This window comes from Acipenser ruthenus, chromosome 7 (genome assembly GCF_902713425.1).
Source record: "Acipenser ruthenus chromosome 7, fAciRut3.2 maternal haplotype, whole genome shotgun sequence".
In the NCBI taxonomy this organism is placed as follows: Eukaryota; Metazoa; Chordata; class Actinopteri; order Acipenseriformes; family Acipenseridae; genus Acipenser; species Acipenser ruthenus.
The window spans coordinates 42,741,612-42,755,522 of record NC_081195.1 but is presented as its reverse complement, the minus strand read 5'-3'; the positions used below and the strand labels follow the sequence as shown (position 1 = coordinate 42,755,522).

The 13,911-nt window shown below is 37.7% G+C and overlaps 1 protein-coding gene across 6 annotated transcripts in view; it reads right to left on the bottom strand.

Moving 5' to 3' along the window:
* anks1b (ankyrin repeat and sterile alpha motif domain containing 1B) overlaps nucleotides 1-13,077 on the bottom strand; it is a 209,180-nt gene extending 196,103 nt beyond the window's left edge. For all 6 annotated transcript variants that reach the window (XM_059026989.1, XM_059026990.1, XM_059026992.1 and 3 more), the window contains exon 1: nucleotides 12,385-13,077. In XM_059026989.1, coding sequence (XP_058882972.1) covers nucleotides 12,385-12,515 — 131 coding nt within the window. In that variant the 5' untranslated portion in view covers nucleotides 12,516-13,077. The remainder of the gene's footprint in view (nucleotides 1-12,384) is intronic.
* Nucleotides 13,078-13,911: the final 834 nt, after the last annotated feature.

Below are 13,911 nucleotides of genomic sequence, written 5' to 3'. Positions count from 1 at the left end.
AAAAAATATTTGATGGAAAAGGTTTTAAAGAGAACAGGGTAAGCTACTGTACTACTTGACTTGACACAGATCATAACAACTGGTGGTGTCATTTTTTCTGCCTTGATCTCTACCGTAGCCTCCAGCGTGACCCAGGCTGCCATTAATCAAGTGTGGCATCTCAAGCTGTCTGCCACCAGAACCCCATTAACCTACAGCAAACAGAACGCAGGTCTACATTGGATGTCTAGATTACCACCAGAAAACATTAATCTTTTATGTCACTTTAGCCAGGTACAGAAAACAGAATGCTGCACAAAAGGTTCAGATGTTTGTAATCTTATACAAACTAGTTCCCTTACAAAAATATCTTTCACACACAGTAACAATATCCCAGATCCATTACAGCATATATACTGCAGTGATCCAGTAAGCAGATTACTGCAAAGCACAAGCCTAGTGCCGATATCAAGCCCTCAAGGCTTCAATATACTGAATGGACTATTAAAAAGGAGTCAAACTGACAGTTGCTGTATAGTTTTCATTTTACTGTCATTATTATTACAATAGCAGTAGCACATAAAACAACCACAAAAAACACTACCCAAACTCCTTTAGAATTATTACAATAGCATATTTATATTAATACAGTGACTAAAAAATTAACCGCACACAGGCCTTTGATGCCATCCCACTGTAATGTCTTTTTATAACGTTACTGCAGCAGACCACAGTGTGCCCACTGGCATCAAGCTGCTATACACACCTGGCTCAGGTCTGAGGACATCCATCCATCTATCTATGCAAAACTTGGACTCTTCCCATTTTTAAAAATACCATATTTTTTGTCAACGTCATTTAAAATGTGTTCCATCGCCAATTTGTTTGCGCTATGATGGCAGATGCTTTGGTAATCCTGCCAAAAAGTCTCAACAAAGCTCTCTGCACATTTTAAAAGCTGTACATACACATTTTTACAAATTAAAAAATATATATATATATATATATATATATATATATATATATATATATATATATATATCTTTCTTTACTGTGCAATAAACAAATAGCATATCACATACACATACCCCTACACACACAACTGTATACAATTATTTACTAAACCTTTTATCTTTATGGGTTTAGCAAATGACACTGCCTAATTCAACAGATGCCCAACAAAAGGCTAAATGAAGCAATACTTTAAAAATACAATTTTAATTGCTTTCAAAATAAAAAAAATACCCAAATATCACCTGAAACAAGTTTCAATTGCTACTTTTGAGCACCAATTAGGTGGCAGTCATTTTACCACAAGCGGTAGTAGAAACGGTGGGGGGGGGGGGGGGGGGGGGGTACATCTTACAGCACAGTTCATCATTTTATATGGAAACACTAAAATGCAGTATATTCAAATGGGTCCAGACGGCCCCCTTTGAGAACTTAGTCTTTCTAAGGACAGCATTAATTCTCATTAATGCAGTAGATCTAGAGTAGGAGAGATTTACAAATAGCACAATAATCCACATGAAACAAAGTTTAAATGATATTTAAATTATATAGCATGCTGCCGAATGCAAACCATGCATTACAAATTTAAGCATGTAAAATACAACAACCTCCAGTTTATAACTGCTTTTATCTATCTGCTGTACCTACCCATCAGTGGTACTGTACAGGTAGCTCAAGCTAACTGAAATCCATCAGTGACACGGTTAATGCTTAAGCATTTAAAACAGGTTTACATTGTTAACAGCTTAGTATTACTGCAGGGAAGTATCAGTGGTCTCCAAAATTGCAGTTCCGAGGACACCTCATTCTAGAGATTATTTACTAAGATTACCTAATGCTGTATTTACTCCTGTTTAAATTATGCACACCACTGACTTACTGATCATTTAAGGAGTACTGTAGTTTGAATGCCAAATCAGTAAGCAAATGTAAATATTTATCTGTGTTTAGACAGCAAACAAAGAATTAGAACTATTTTACAACAGCAACGATGCAGACCAGTTTAGTGGCCTTTAGTTACTGTATTTAGTTAAAGTCTTGAATATTTATTTTCCACCAAACCACTGTTATTCTTGAAAATGGCAGCTAGAAGAAACACGATCAGCAATGGCAGAAGCTCGGTATTATAAAGGCTTCTGTCAGATGTGTCAAGGACTACAGTAGATGGTGTTAGAAGAGAGACACGATAGAACAAAAACGAAACAAAGTCCCTTTCAGTCACACAGTTTTTGTATAGTCAATTCACTATACAAAGCAAAATCACGACACATACATCCAGCACAAGCAAAAAGAGAATGTAGAATGCTAGTGTTACCCTGTTTGGACAGTGCTGATGATTTCTCAAGTATTTTATTTTTATTGCATGGGATTTTATTGCTAAACTGCCATCAACCAGCTTAAAAATGCATATTAATCTACCCCATTTTATAGATGTTAAGAGATGTGTATCTGTTACACTGTATGTACCATACCATCTTGTTACAGCAGATGTAACCGATTGCATACAGCAGAGCTAAAAACATGGGCAGCAGTGTGGAGTAGTGGTTAGGACTCTGGACTATTGACCGGAGGGTCGTGGGTTCAATCCCAGGTGGGGGACACGGCCACTGTACCCTTGAGCAAGGTACTTTACCTAGATTGCTCCAGTAAAAAACCCAACTGTATAAATGGGTAATTGTATGTAAAAAAATAATGTGTAAAACATAATGTAATTGTATGTATAAATAATGTGATATCTTGTAACAATTATAAGTCGCCCTGGATAAGGGCGTCTGCTAGAAACAAATAAATAAAAACAGCATTACGATGTACAGTATGATGATCTTTACTCAGACTACTGGAATTCCTGATACCTTCATATTTTCACTTCCACATTTAAAATATATATTTTTAACACACATGGCAAGCTCTTATCCTTGCCACACTAACATTATACTGTTGGTCTATATTGAGTACTTTATGTCTACAGTACAGTGTGTTTAATGTAAGGCAATTGGAAACAACAGTGCTTGCATTGCCTGTACTGTACACAAGTTTGCAATGCACTCTGGACAAATCACAGAGGGCTTGACAGTATATGCACACTGGTTCCCATAGTCATGCTACATAAAAGTAAATATCATTTACTATGCAGGACTGAAAATGAGCAAAACAAATAAAGTGCAATATAAGACAGGATAGAATTGATTCCAATGCATTTGAAATAGTTTTACCAACCATATACTTGAATAATTAAGCAAAAAACCTGTAACCTCCCCTTTATTAAAGTGCCACAGACAACTATGTCCATTTAATCATTAACTTAAAAAGCTGCTAAGTGTGGAATGTACTGAATAATGTGTTTAAAACAAAAGATTCTTGACAGTCAACCAAAAAAAAAGCTGTTGTTTTAACAGGGTTTCCAATAATTCTGATTGTCTATTTTTAGGCTTGTTACTATTCTAATTTTATTTTTTTTCCAAATCGAAGATTAACATCGATGTTTATTTTAGAAAGAAATTCAACAGGTTTTTTTTTTTTCGATCTTTATTTTTTAATTCAAGCAGATAATGGGTGAAATCGACATTTATGCTTTAAAAAAAAAAAAATTATGCCATTGAAAAACATCTCATTTAGCAAAACCTCTTTATTATATTCAACATGCAACAAAACCATGGTTACCAACATTCTAACTGAAATAGCGTTTGGTCACAGCGGAGCTATACCTTGTAAAGATAAAGATCCTACACAAATTCAAAAATTGTCTCAAATAAACCGTAGAAAGCGTAGCATATAAAATTGTATTAATATGTACAGAACAAAACATTAGATAGTTGAACAGAACCAACTTGCACTTATTCGGAGTTCCACCCCTCTCCTGCTTCAGCACAGCTGGACTCAGAGTCACTGGAAGGCAAGGCAGACGGGTCCGCTTCGTCCTGCCACGGAGACGTCAGCCAGGATATTGTGCACAATATTCATTAAGTGTTTTCCTCTTGCGCCCCATTTTCAAATCAAACTAGTACCTAACCCTTGCGTACACCTTAACCCGCTAAATTCAAAGAAGGTGCTTTGAATGACAGGCGCTGTAGCTGGAAAATGAAAGTGCACAGTCGGTGCATGTCTTGATGATTGACAATCATTTAAACAAATGAGATCATTCTAGCACTGCTTCAGTCAACGAGATCTGTCAGAACAGGGTGAAACTACAGTACTAACGGACCACTGAGATGACTGACAGCGATCCCCAGCCATTCAGAGCGGAACGGAGACTGGACAGACAGCAAGTATAAAAACTACACAAACTAGAGGATTTCTAAATGATCATTTTTGATAAGAAAATAAAAAATAGCGAGTGGTTTTACCGATGTTTATCGTATATAAATTTATTTCAGTCAAACAGTCTAAATATTTTTGGGGAATTCGACGTTTAAAAAGCTTTATTGATTAATATTGAAAAATAGCAAGCCTATCTATATTCTTTTACCCCCTGCATCTCAAGAGCCATGTTTGTTTGCAGGCCCTGGTGCAAAAACAAATAATTAACATCCACTAGCATAATACGACAATTTGTAATTATCATAGCTGTGAAGACAAAACAAAACACTTAAAGTAAAAAGGCAAGGAGAAGTAAAAGATTTGGCCTTTTGTGCTGCTAATACTTCCCATACCGTTAATAATATGATTTATGTTCAATGCTTATTCTCACAGTGGATTAAAACAGCCCCATGACTGAGGAATGAGAGACAATCTTCACCAGCCTGCCCTTTTCAGTTCTACTAAACGGCAATGTCACAACAAAATCTGCCAAACAGGAATTGAAAGGGGAGAACATCAAAACATCTCCTTTCTGACACCCTGCAACCTGCTGCACTGCTGGTAATGTGGGCAAACTGTCATTTTATACCAACTAAATACGCCACAATGACACAATGCATTACACAAGATTCCTCAAACAAACAAAAACCTTATAGCAAAAACTCCTCTCAGACTAAACAGTCCTCTTCTCTGCTGGAGCCTGTGCTATAGAACAGTTGTACACATCAGAAGAGAATAACTCTTTCTGGATTTTGTAAACCCTTTTGACAGAATCTTTTGCCAACAACACAGGGAGTCAATGAAGCTAAGGGAGAATGAATAATGTGACATCTGCTCATATTCGATAGTGACATGGAATACTTGTGGAATACACTGTTGGCTTGTCAGTGCACTCTGCAGGGAAAGGTGCTGTATACCTGGCTGCTAGAACCCACCTTGAGAGAGGGATGTAATCCAATCACGTCTGTATGTAAAGTACAGCACATTTAATGACAGTATGTGGAAGTAGTGTGGACTGATAGCAGGTTGAGGGACTGAGAGACAGAAGGTTACTTAACACTTTTGTAGAATCCAGCAATAGCTGTACCACACTGGACATCCAAGTACATTATGTACCCATAAATAAAGTAAGCAGTGGGTAATGCATGTCTGGGTTCAGGTCACGACACATCCCTTCAACAGTAACTCTGGACGCTGCAGGGTTTCTGTTAAATTCCCAACAGCCTATGACAAAATATGCAACCTGCACACAATCTCTCTAGGCATCAGACAATATGCAATTAGTTTTGCCATTTCTAACAGGTTTGCCATCAACATCAATTTTATGTAAGGTTTCTGGACATGTTTCAGGCTATGTTCTTTACTTCACCATTAACTGTCAGGAAATGTCATCTACTTTAAATCAAACACACAACCTGCTTGTGTCAATGCTTACAATCAAATTGCCAGTCCCCTTCCTTGAAATACTGTGCATGATCATGACAAAATAGAAATTGACTGCGACTGGAAGTGAACCACTCTCTATTTTGGGGTGTTTAAGCCATTGGGGTTGAATTGCTTGACATTCAGACTGCCCTTCGTGATACAGCAGGGGCTGCTATACTTTACTCATTTAGCTTACTCTATTATATGTTGTTTATATGACTTACAATATTACTGTAAAGTGACAAGGCATGCAGTTAAATCAGCCCGGTCGTGTTTTTAGCATTGACTTGCCAGACATATTCAACAATGAGAATTATGGGCCACATACTGTAGTTACCACAGGAATGTCACTTAAGACAAAGGAAAGAAATGTTTCTCTAGGAAGACAATTTGTTGATGTGTAGATATCGATATTCTTGACAAGTTTGACATGTGGAGACTCAGTAGATGGAATGGAATGTAGCTCTTATCTTCAGGCTGCCAGTTGGATTCCATCCAAACACCAGTGATTGAAAGCCATTATCTTCAGATGGAAGTTTAGGACTTTAGTAAATGGAGTTCTGGTGGTGATTATTTCAAATGGGCATGGAGACTGAACTACCTGCTCACTACTTCGGTCATGGTGTTGTGGCACAATGTCCATTCCGTACTTTACATGCTTTTCTTGACAGTCTTTAATCTTTCATGCCTACCCAATTCATCATCAATTGTTATTTTTTTAAGCTGGTTGTGCTTAATCAGGCAATAATTAACAGGAATTTCAGAGTAATTAATGTAACTGTTTTTTTCTTTCTTTCCCAGTAAATGGCCTAGATGTATGTATGACATCCTTTTTAATTCTACATAGTATATATTCTGCCTCTCTGCATGTATATTGTCGCAGGTTGTTATTAAACACAAATTCATCTTAGTATTTTATTATGTTGAGCACTGCCTGTTTCATAGCAACACCTTTTCCTAATTCATTTTACATAAAACTGTCCAAGTCTAATTTAATGCCATATCTTAAAGCAAGGCAATCAATACAGCCCAAACAGAGTGTCTTGTTTTTTTCTTTCTTGGCACGCACTGAGCCTATGCAAATGGATTGGTGTTTCCTGCTGTTGTTTACAGCAGGTTAAGTGCAGAACTTGCGATCATGTCCAGACCCGAAGATATAGTACTGTACTGTAGATGCCAGTGTTTGGCACAAGGTTAATGGAGGGATTACTGGATGTATTCTACCCATTAAAACAAGGCCCAATTGTTTTATTTAGATTTAAAATGCAAATTGTACACTTGCAAAATGTATAGTGCATTGAAATACACCAAATATGCAGTTGCTGATATATTACACATTACTGATACAATGTTATTTAGTGAACATATTTAACAGCAAGTTGCTATTTTGCAAAATGTACAGTTGCATACAGTACAGTATTATAATGCACTGTATTTCTTGAAGCTGCATTTATTGTACACAAGTGGGAGCCCTGTTGTATACTGAAGTTATCTTTGCAGGTTCCCTGCTTTTAAATCCAGTTTAAAACAAACAGTCAGCAAAGTAGCACCACCTCCACCTCCACCTCGGAAGTCACTGTCCCACAGCAGTCGGTGCCACGCCAGTTTTTACTACAGTGCTAGTCACACCTCAGACAATGGGTAGTGGTCACAAGCAAAGGTGTTGTCTTGTAGAAATTGTCTGTAAATGCTCCAATGCAAAATAATCAAAGTATAGTGTAGAGTATATCCCTGGATTTCTAAGAACCTACAGTACACAGAAAACACTTGCCATCACACAGTATAGTCAGGTGGAATATGTGTTCATTCTACTTTATCTGCATTTTATTGTGATAAATGTAAAACAGGTTGTGTGATTCTTTGTGTTTTCTTAGGAGTTTGCAATTCATTTTACAAAAAAATGCTGCAAACTTAGCACTGTGATATTATAAATGTTTTGTGAATAAGGCCCACAGTATCTTGCCATTCTTTTGTTTGGTAGCATACGAGTCTAATATAAGATATATATTATTATTATTTATTTCTTAGCAGACGCCCTTATCTAGGTAAAGTACCTTGCTCAAGGGTACAGCAGCAGTGTCTCCCACCTGGGATTGAACCCACGACCCTCCGGTCAAGAGTCCAGAGCCCTAACCACTACTCCACACTGCTGCCCTTATTATAATAACTTACCAATAAAATCCAAGCTCCATTATGGCTTGCAAGACCTGCCATCTAAATCACAGTGTATCTGGTGTTTTAACATACTGTAAAAATACAATATTTAAACCCTAAAAAAGCCACGACCAGCATCTTACTGTAGTTCGGGACAAATTCATGCTGGCACATTTCTACCAGTTATGGCATGCGGCTCCTGTCATTCCAGCGAGCAGTCTAGTAAACAGCGGGCTATTGCACACTATGAGCCCGCAAGGTTCCGATTCACAGCACAGCCTTTCGGATATGCCATCAGACCAGGGATGCTTTTATGGACCCTAGAGCTGTCCATCACACTTCCTCTTCAGCTGTCACATAAGAAGCCTGTACTATTTTAATACAATAATGTACCAATCCTAAACTCTATTTACAAGACAGCACTTTCAAAGGCTATTTTAAGCTTGTTTGGTGATTGACATTTTCTGATTTAAAAACTGCAGTACAGAAAAATAAACCACAGGCGGGTATTTTAAACAAACACTTTGTCACTGTCAATAATTAGAAGGGTGTTTAACAAAATAGCCAAGCTGTTAAATAAAAAAAAAAAAAAAAAAAAAAAAACAGATTTAGCCTATTGGATTTGGAAATGTGTTTTATAAATCAGCACTCAACACATTTCTAACTACAGCAGGACTCTGATGTGACTCTGGTCTGCAGCAACCACATAATCTCCCTTATTAATATATCACAGAAATACTTCAAAAGGTGTATTATTCTTAAATCAGATGGACTTCCATAACACAGCTCTCTACAAAAGAGAGAGAGAGAGAGAGAGAGAGAGAGAGAGGAGAGAGAGAGAGAGAGAGAGGGAGGAGGTGTGGTTGCTTTCCGACCCCTCTTCTACCACCCTCCAGGGGGCCCAGACTCCCAGTCTGAGAACTCTGATCTAGATTACTCTCGGCTCCGAAGCTACACATACTGCAAGGAAGAACGGGACTCAAGAGAAAACGACAAACTAACACTAAAATAAACATGTTTGTCAACTACTAATACAAAACTACTTGGATGGCCTGATATCTTCTGAGAAAAAGAGGATGTTTCAGTTCATTTCTTGTGATGTGTATGTACTGAGAATGCTGTGAAACGTTACTCATTCCTGAGTGAATCTATTTGGTGCACATGTCACGTTTCTGAAATGACCCAGAGCTTTATTCAGTAATAGAAAAACCTGAGAGTGTGTTCAAAAAATGATAATTTGCTGTCACTGTCACCAGATCGGACTTGCTCAGATCAATTAATGTATAAAAAGAATAATTCAATTGTAAAATTAGCCAGTCCTCTCATAAGTGCTTTGCTTCTCACTGTATTTTCTCTAGAAACAGCATGGCAACATACTGGCAGATCACCTTCAGTACTGAATACCAATAAAGAAACAAATTAAAACAGCACTGGAAAGCATTTCATATCTTTCATGTAATGGATAGATACGGTTAGAAATGTTGGATAGCAACTATGGTCTAAAAACAAGGACTGCAGTTACAACAAAGGTTGAAAGAATGCAGAGCATTTTCTACTGACTCAATAAACCACAACATCTAATGCACTAGACTCCATAGAGGCCTACTCACCATTTACCACAAGTACTCTGTCTTCTTGCAAATGGTCTAACTTTTTTTGGTTGACACCCTTTGAAGAAAACTACCGAAAAAGGTTATTCACCAATAAATGGTGGAAATATCTAAAATTCAGATTGTATTGCAATAAAACAAACATAAATAATAAAGTAAAAGACATACTGCAATAGTGTTGGAGAACATGGAAAACAAAGAATTAACGCAATAGAAGATGCAAGTATTTACAGTTTTGTTAACCCTAACCCTAACTACAATCACCCAGTGTTGGAGGGACCGATACACCCAAGATAGCATAGTTTAGGCATAGTGTGAGAACACAAAATAACAGGTACAAAACATAAACAAAATCAAGCCAGAACCAGTTTACTTTCTGCAATAGCAACCCTTAGATCACTTTAGCACACGACACGCCATTTTCTCTGCACATGGAACTCTCAGCAGGTATTACCCACAGGGTGCGAGACTTAAAACAAGATTACAATCAGGATGGAGGCTTGTTAGCGGGATTTCAAACTGTATTACAGTTAAGATACGGAGGATTTAAAACAGAATTGTGGCGAAATGTACAAAAATGCCTACACACAAAAACAAGGGTCTAAACATTAGAAATGTTGCACTGCGGTCCCCAACAACCTTTTTACCAAAGTCGTTCACCACATAACCTGGCATGGGTTGTATGTCTGACCCTCCCTGCAATTAAACAATTAGGCTGAGGTGGGAAAGCACTATAGGGGGGTTAAATAGCCAGCTTTATTTAGGGGTTCAGCACCAACTGCAATTCAGCCCATTTCTTACAAGGATTCCCTCAATTTCTTTTATTAGACAACTGAACTAACTTCTAGCTTGAAAGCCACCTTTTTGCCACAAATGATTGTCAAATCAGTCTGAGAACTGGTTATGGAAGACCAAATATGTGGAAGACAACATTTTTAAGAAAATTCAGAATACAGTATAATTAGAACCTACCACCATCTGCCACCTTAATAGAAAATGTTGTTAGTTTCTCACAGTACATTAGTGCATCACACTAAAGATAATAATACCCATCAACTCTTATGCTGAACCACATGGTTCTTGCTCCAGTGCAAATCACAATCTCAGCAATAGCAGTGGGTCACAGTGGGCAACTTCTAATCAGAACTATGTCAAGGATGGGATTGACTGGAGGTCCCAAATCCCTGTTATTGGCAGCTCCAACATACTGCTATAATTTACTAAAGTGTTACTTTATAGTGGCTTTCTCTGGAACTGTTTGTTAGGATTAAGAACCAATTTTATAAACTAGATACATGTTTTTTATTCTGAAATCTAGATGATTTTGAAGTATGTTTCTATGTGATGATCCTTTTATTAAATCTACTGATCTATATAATAATAATATCTGACAGGCTCTGGTATGTTATCATGAGAAAATAGACTCCTGGTTTAAGAATGCTTTGCAACAAAGTGTTGGGTCATAGTTTTTACTTTTAACATTTGTTTGCTATACATTGGAAACCAGTACTGACATGCAAAATAAGAAACATGCAACAGCATTGTGTGCAGCAACCCTTTCTATGTGTAACATGTGGGGGGGAACATGCAGCTGTTATATGGTTTAAGATTTGATTTGTAATTAAATACTCTTTAAAAACACTTTCCATGGAAAATACTACTTGCACTGCCAAGATACAATCGTATGACATATTATATACTGTATTTCATTGTATTAAAAGTACAGGTAGAAAAGAAAACAAGCATATCAATGCAATGTGGAATTCACCCATACAAGCAACTGTCCCCACACTACAGTATGTACATGATAGAAATGAAGACAAGAAATTATGAAATACAAGTTTTATGAAGAAAAGGACACCTACTCTACATTTCAGCAATGATGGGATTTTAACACCTGGAACAGACTAATCAAAAAACCTTAAAAACAACTCAGGTGGCAGGTCATTTACGGCTGTTCAATATTTGAAAAATTATTTTTAATTTATACCATTAAAACAGATACTTCCATTAGGTGGCAATGAACTGCCTCTGTAATCGCTTGTTTGCAGCTTTGAAACGTCCTTTAATTAAAGTATGTACCTTGAAAGCCCTCCATTGCCCTGAAGCTGGCATCCTTTTATTAAGGAGCTTCTTGTGTTCCAGTCCCTTCCCCCAGCCCAAGCCGGAACTCCCTTAACACCACATTCTCTTTTGCAGAGCTGTCAAATATCAGAATAGCCTTTGGTTTTCCCCATCATCCCTTCATCAAGATGTAACTTTATACCAAAACCCTGCCCAAGGCTTACACATGTACACCCCCTCCCCACTGCCACCCTCACCCCATATGTTTTAAAGACCCTACATTAGAGACAGACATCCCTCCCCCCCAAAAAACACTAGGTTGCTATTGTTATCAAAACGATGCATACAGCTTCAACTTTTATACTGAATGGGTTTGCTTGCTTTTAAGACATACTGCAAGAGGCTACTGCTTCCTAAACAATATGGTTGCTTTCTAGGCCAATATAACATCTGTTTTAAATTACCTGTCCATTTAATCAGTCTAGCATTTCTATTAAGACTAGTAGTACGGCCCTCAATACATTAACTAAACTAAGACCATCATACATAACCTCAATGGCCAAATAATAAGCTAAATACTTGTTTTAAAAAGCTTTCTGCACTATAATCAAGGAGACAATTAAACTCCAAGTTGTGCAATATACTACTGTTGCCGTCTTAATAGATCATGTGAAACTACATAACACAGTACCTTAGTTCTTTAATACAGTAACACACAAATAAACAGTTCTCCGTGCATTTGCAATGTGCATGGGGCTTTTTTAATGGTCATACGTTTCAGTCAGGCTACTTCAGTCAAGTACTGTACTAGCTAGTGAACTACTAGTGTAATGTGTTTACATACCTCAGCAAGCTCGGAAGCGGTATAGATCCAGATGCAGTGCCCAGTAATCCTTTTTTACCACTCAGTAATTTTTCCACCAGAATCACATTCCCAGTACGAGACGCTTCTAAGAGTTCCTGTTCCTTTCCCATTTTGACGAAGTAACCCACGGAGGGGGGAATAGAACGCCGAAAAAATATCCAACCAATAACTAATTGAAGGGATCCCTCAAAGCCTGGTAATAGTGCAGATCATTCTATTTGTTTTGCATGTTGCAAAGAAATTCTTGGACACTGCTGCCGCTACTAGTAGTACTTTACGCTCTGACTGAACACACGCACGGTTCTACAACAAATCCTGCTTGTCCACTGAAGCGGAATGATGGAATGGTATAAGTAGCGGATTTAGCACGGTGCCGACTGAGTGAGTGTGCTAGCAATTGCTGGGCCGGTTGCCTGGAAACACTCTGCTCTATTGGACTGTCACACACACACACACACACATATACTCACCCCTTTCTCTTTCTCTCTCACACACACATTCACTCTCACTCTCACTCGGCGTGCCTCTGTGTTCCTTGCCTCACTGTTCGACTCAAAAGCTCGGAGAGAAAACAAACCCTACAGCACCACGCGCAGTCGTTTCCGCTGCTCGTCTGGAGAAAGATCGCACCGTACAGCAGAGCAGGGCGTGGATAAGAACAGCTCTCATCAGCAAAAGCGAAGCCTATTGTTGCTGCGGTATGGTGTTGTTGATAATAAATGAAGCTTACAGTATTTTTTTGTTTTGTTTATTGAATAGAAATAGTACTTAATTATATACATCCACAAATAATGTTTTAAGATAAACCAGTACATGTATTTATTAATGTATACATTTTGTGCTTCAGTTTTCTCATTTCGTAGCCTATATTTAGGTGAGGTTTGAAAACAGAAATCATTATAGTTGGGTATGGACAACATCACCTGTTAAATGAAATGTTTAACTAAAGGTATTAACGTACTCATTTCTGAATATTGTTTTTAACAGTGAGCCAGTGTCCCAGGTTTGAACCTCGTTCTCCAGCGATGGAAAGACTCCCACTCCAGCTTTCACTGTGGCCTTAATTATCCCCCCAGCCAGCTAGCTTACAGTGAAACTCGGGAGTGGCTTACAAAAAACTGCAATTTTACTAGTCTTTTACTTGGCTTATTTCTAAAGTACACAAATTACCACATTCTTGACATTAGTAGTAGTGGTAGTAGTAATATGATGTTGTTGTTATTCTTAATGCTGTATTAACCTTGCAATAAGATACCTTTCCCTGTGCCGCTTGAGGTTTTCCTGAAAGTCTTGACAAATGTCTAAGTCTCTTAGCCAGGACCACAAATTGATTAATTTCTCCGTACTGTATTGTGCAGCACTGGTTGTGAGAGCTGGGAGTGCTGGATTTCAATATATCAGTTCAAGAAGAAAACAAAAAACAAAAAAACAGTACATTTAAACACAGGTTCTTTTACTGTAAAATGATTAAGTATTCCCAACTCTTGCTGTCATCAGAAGTTTAGT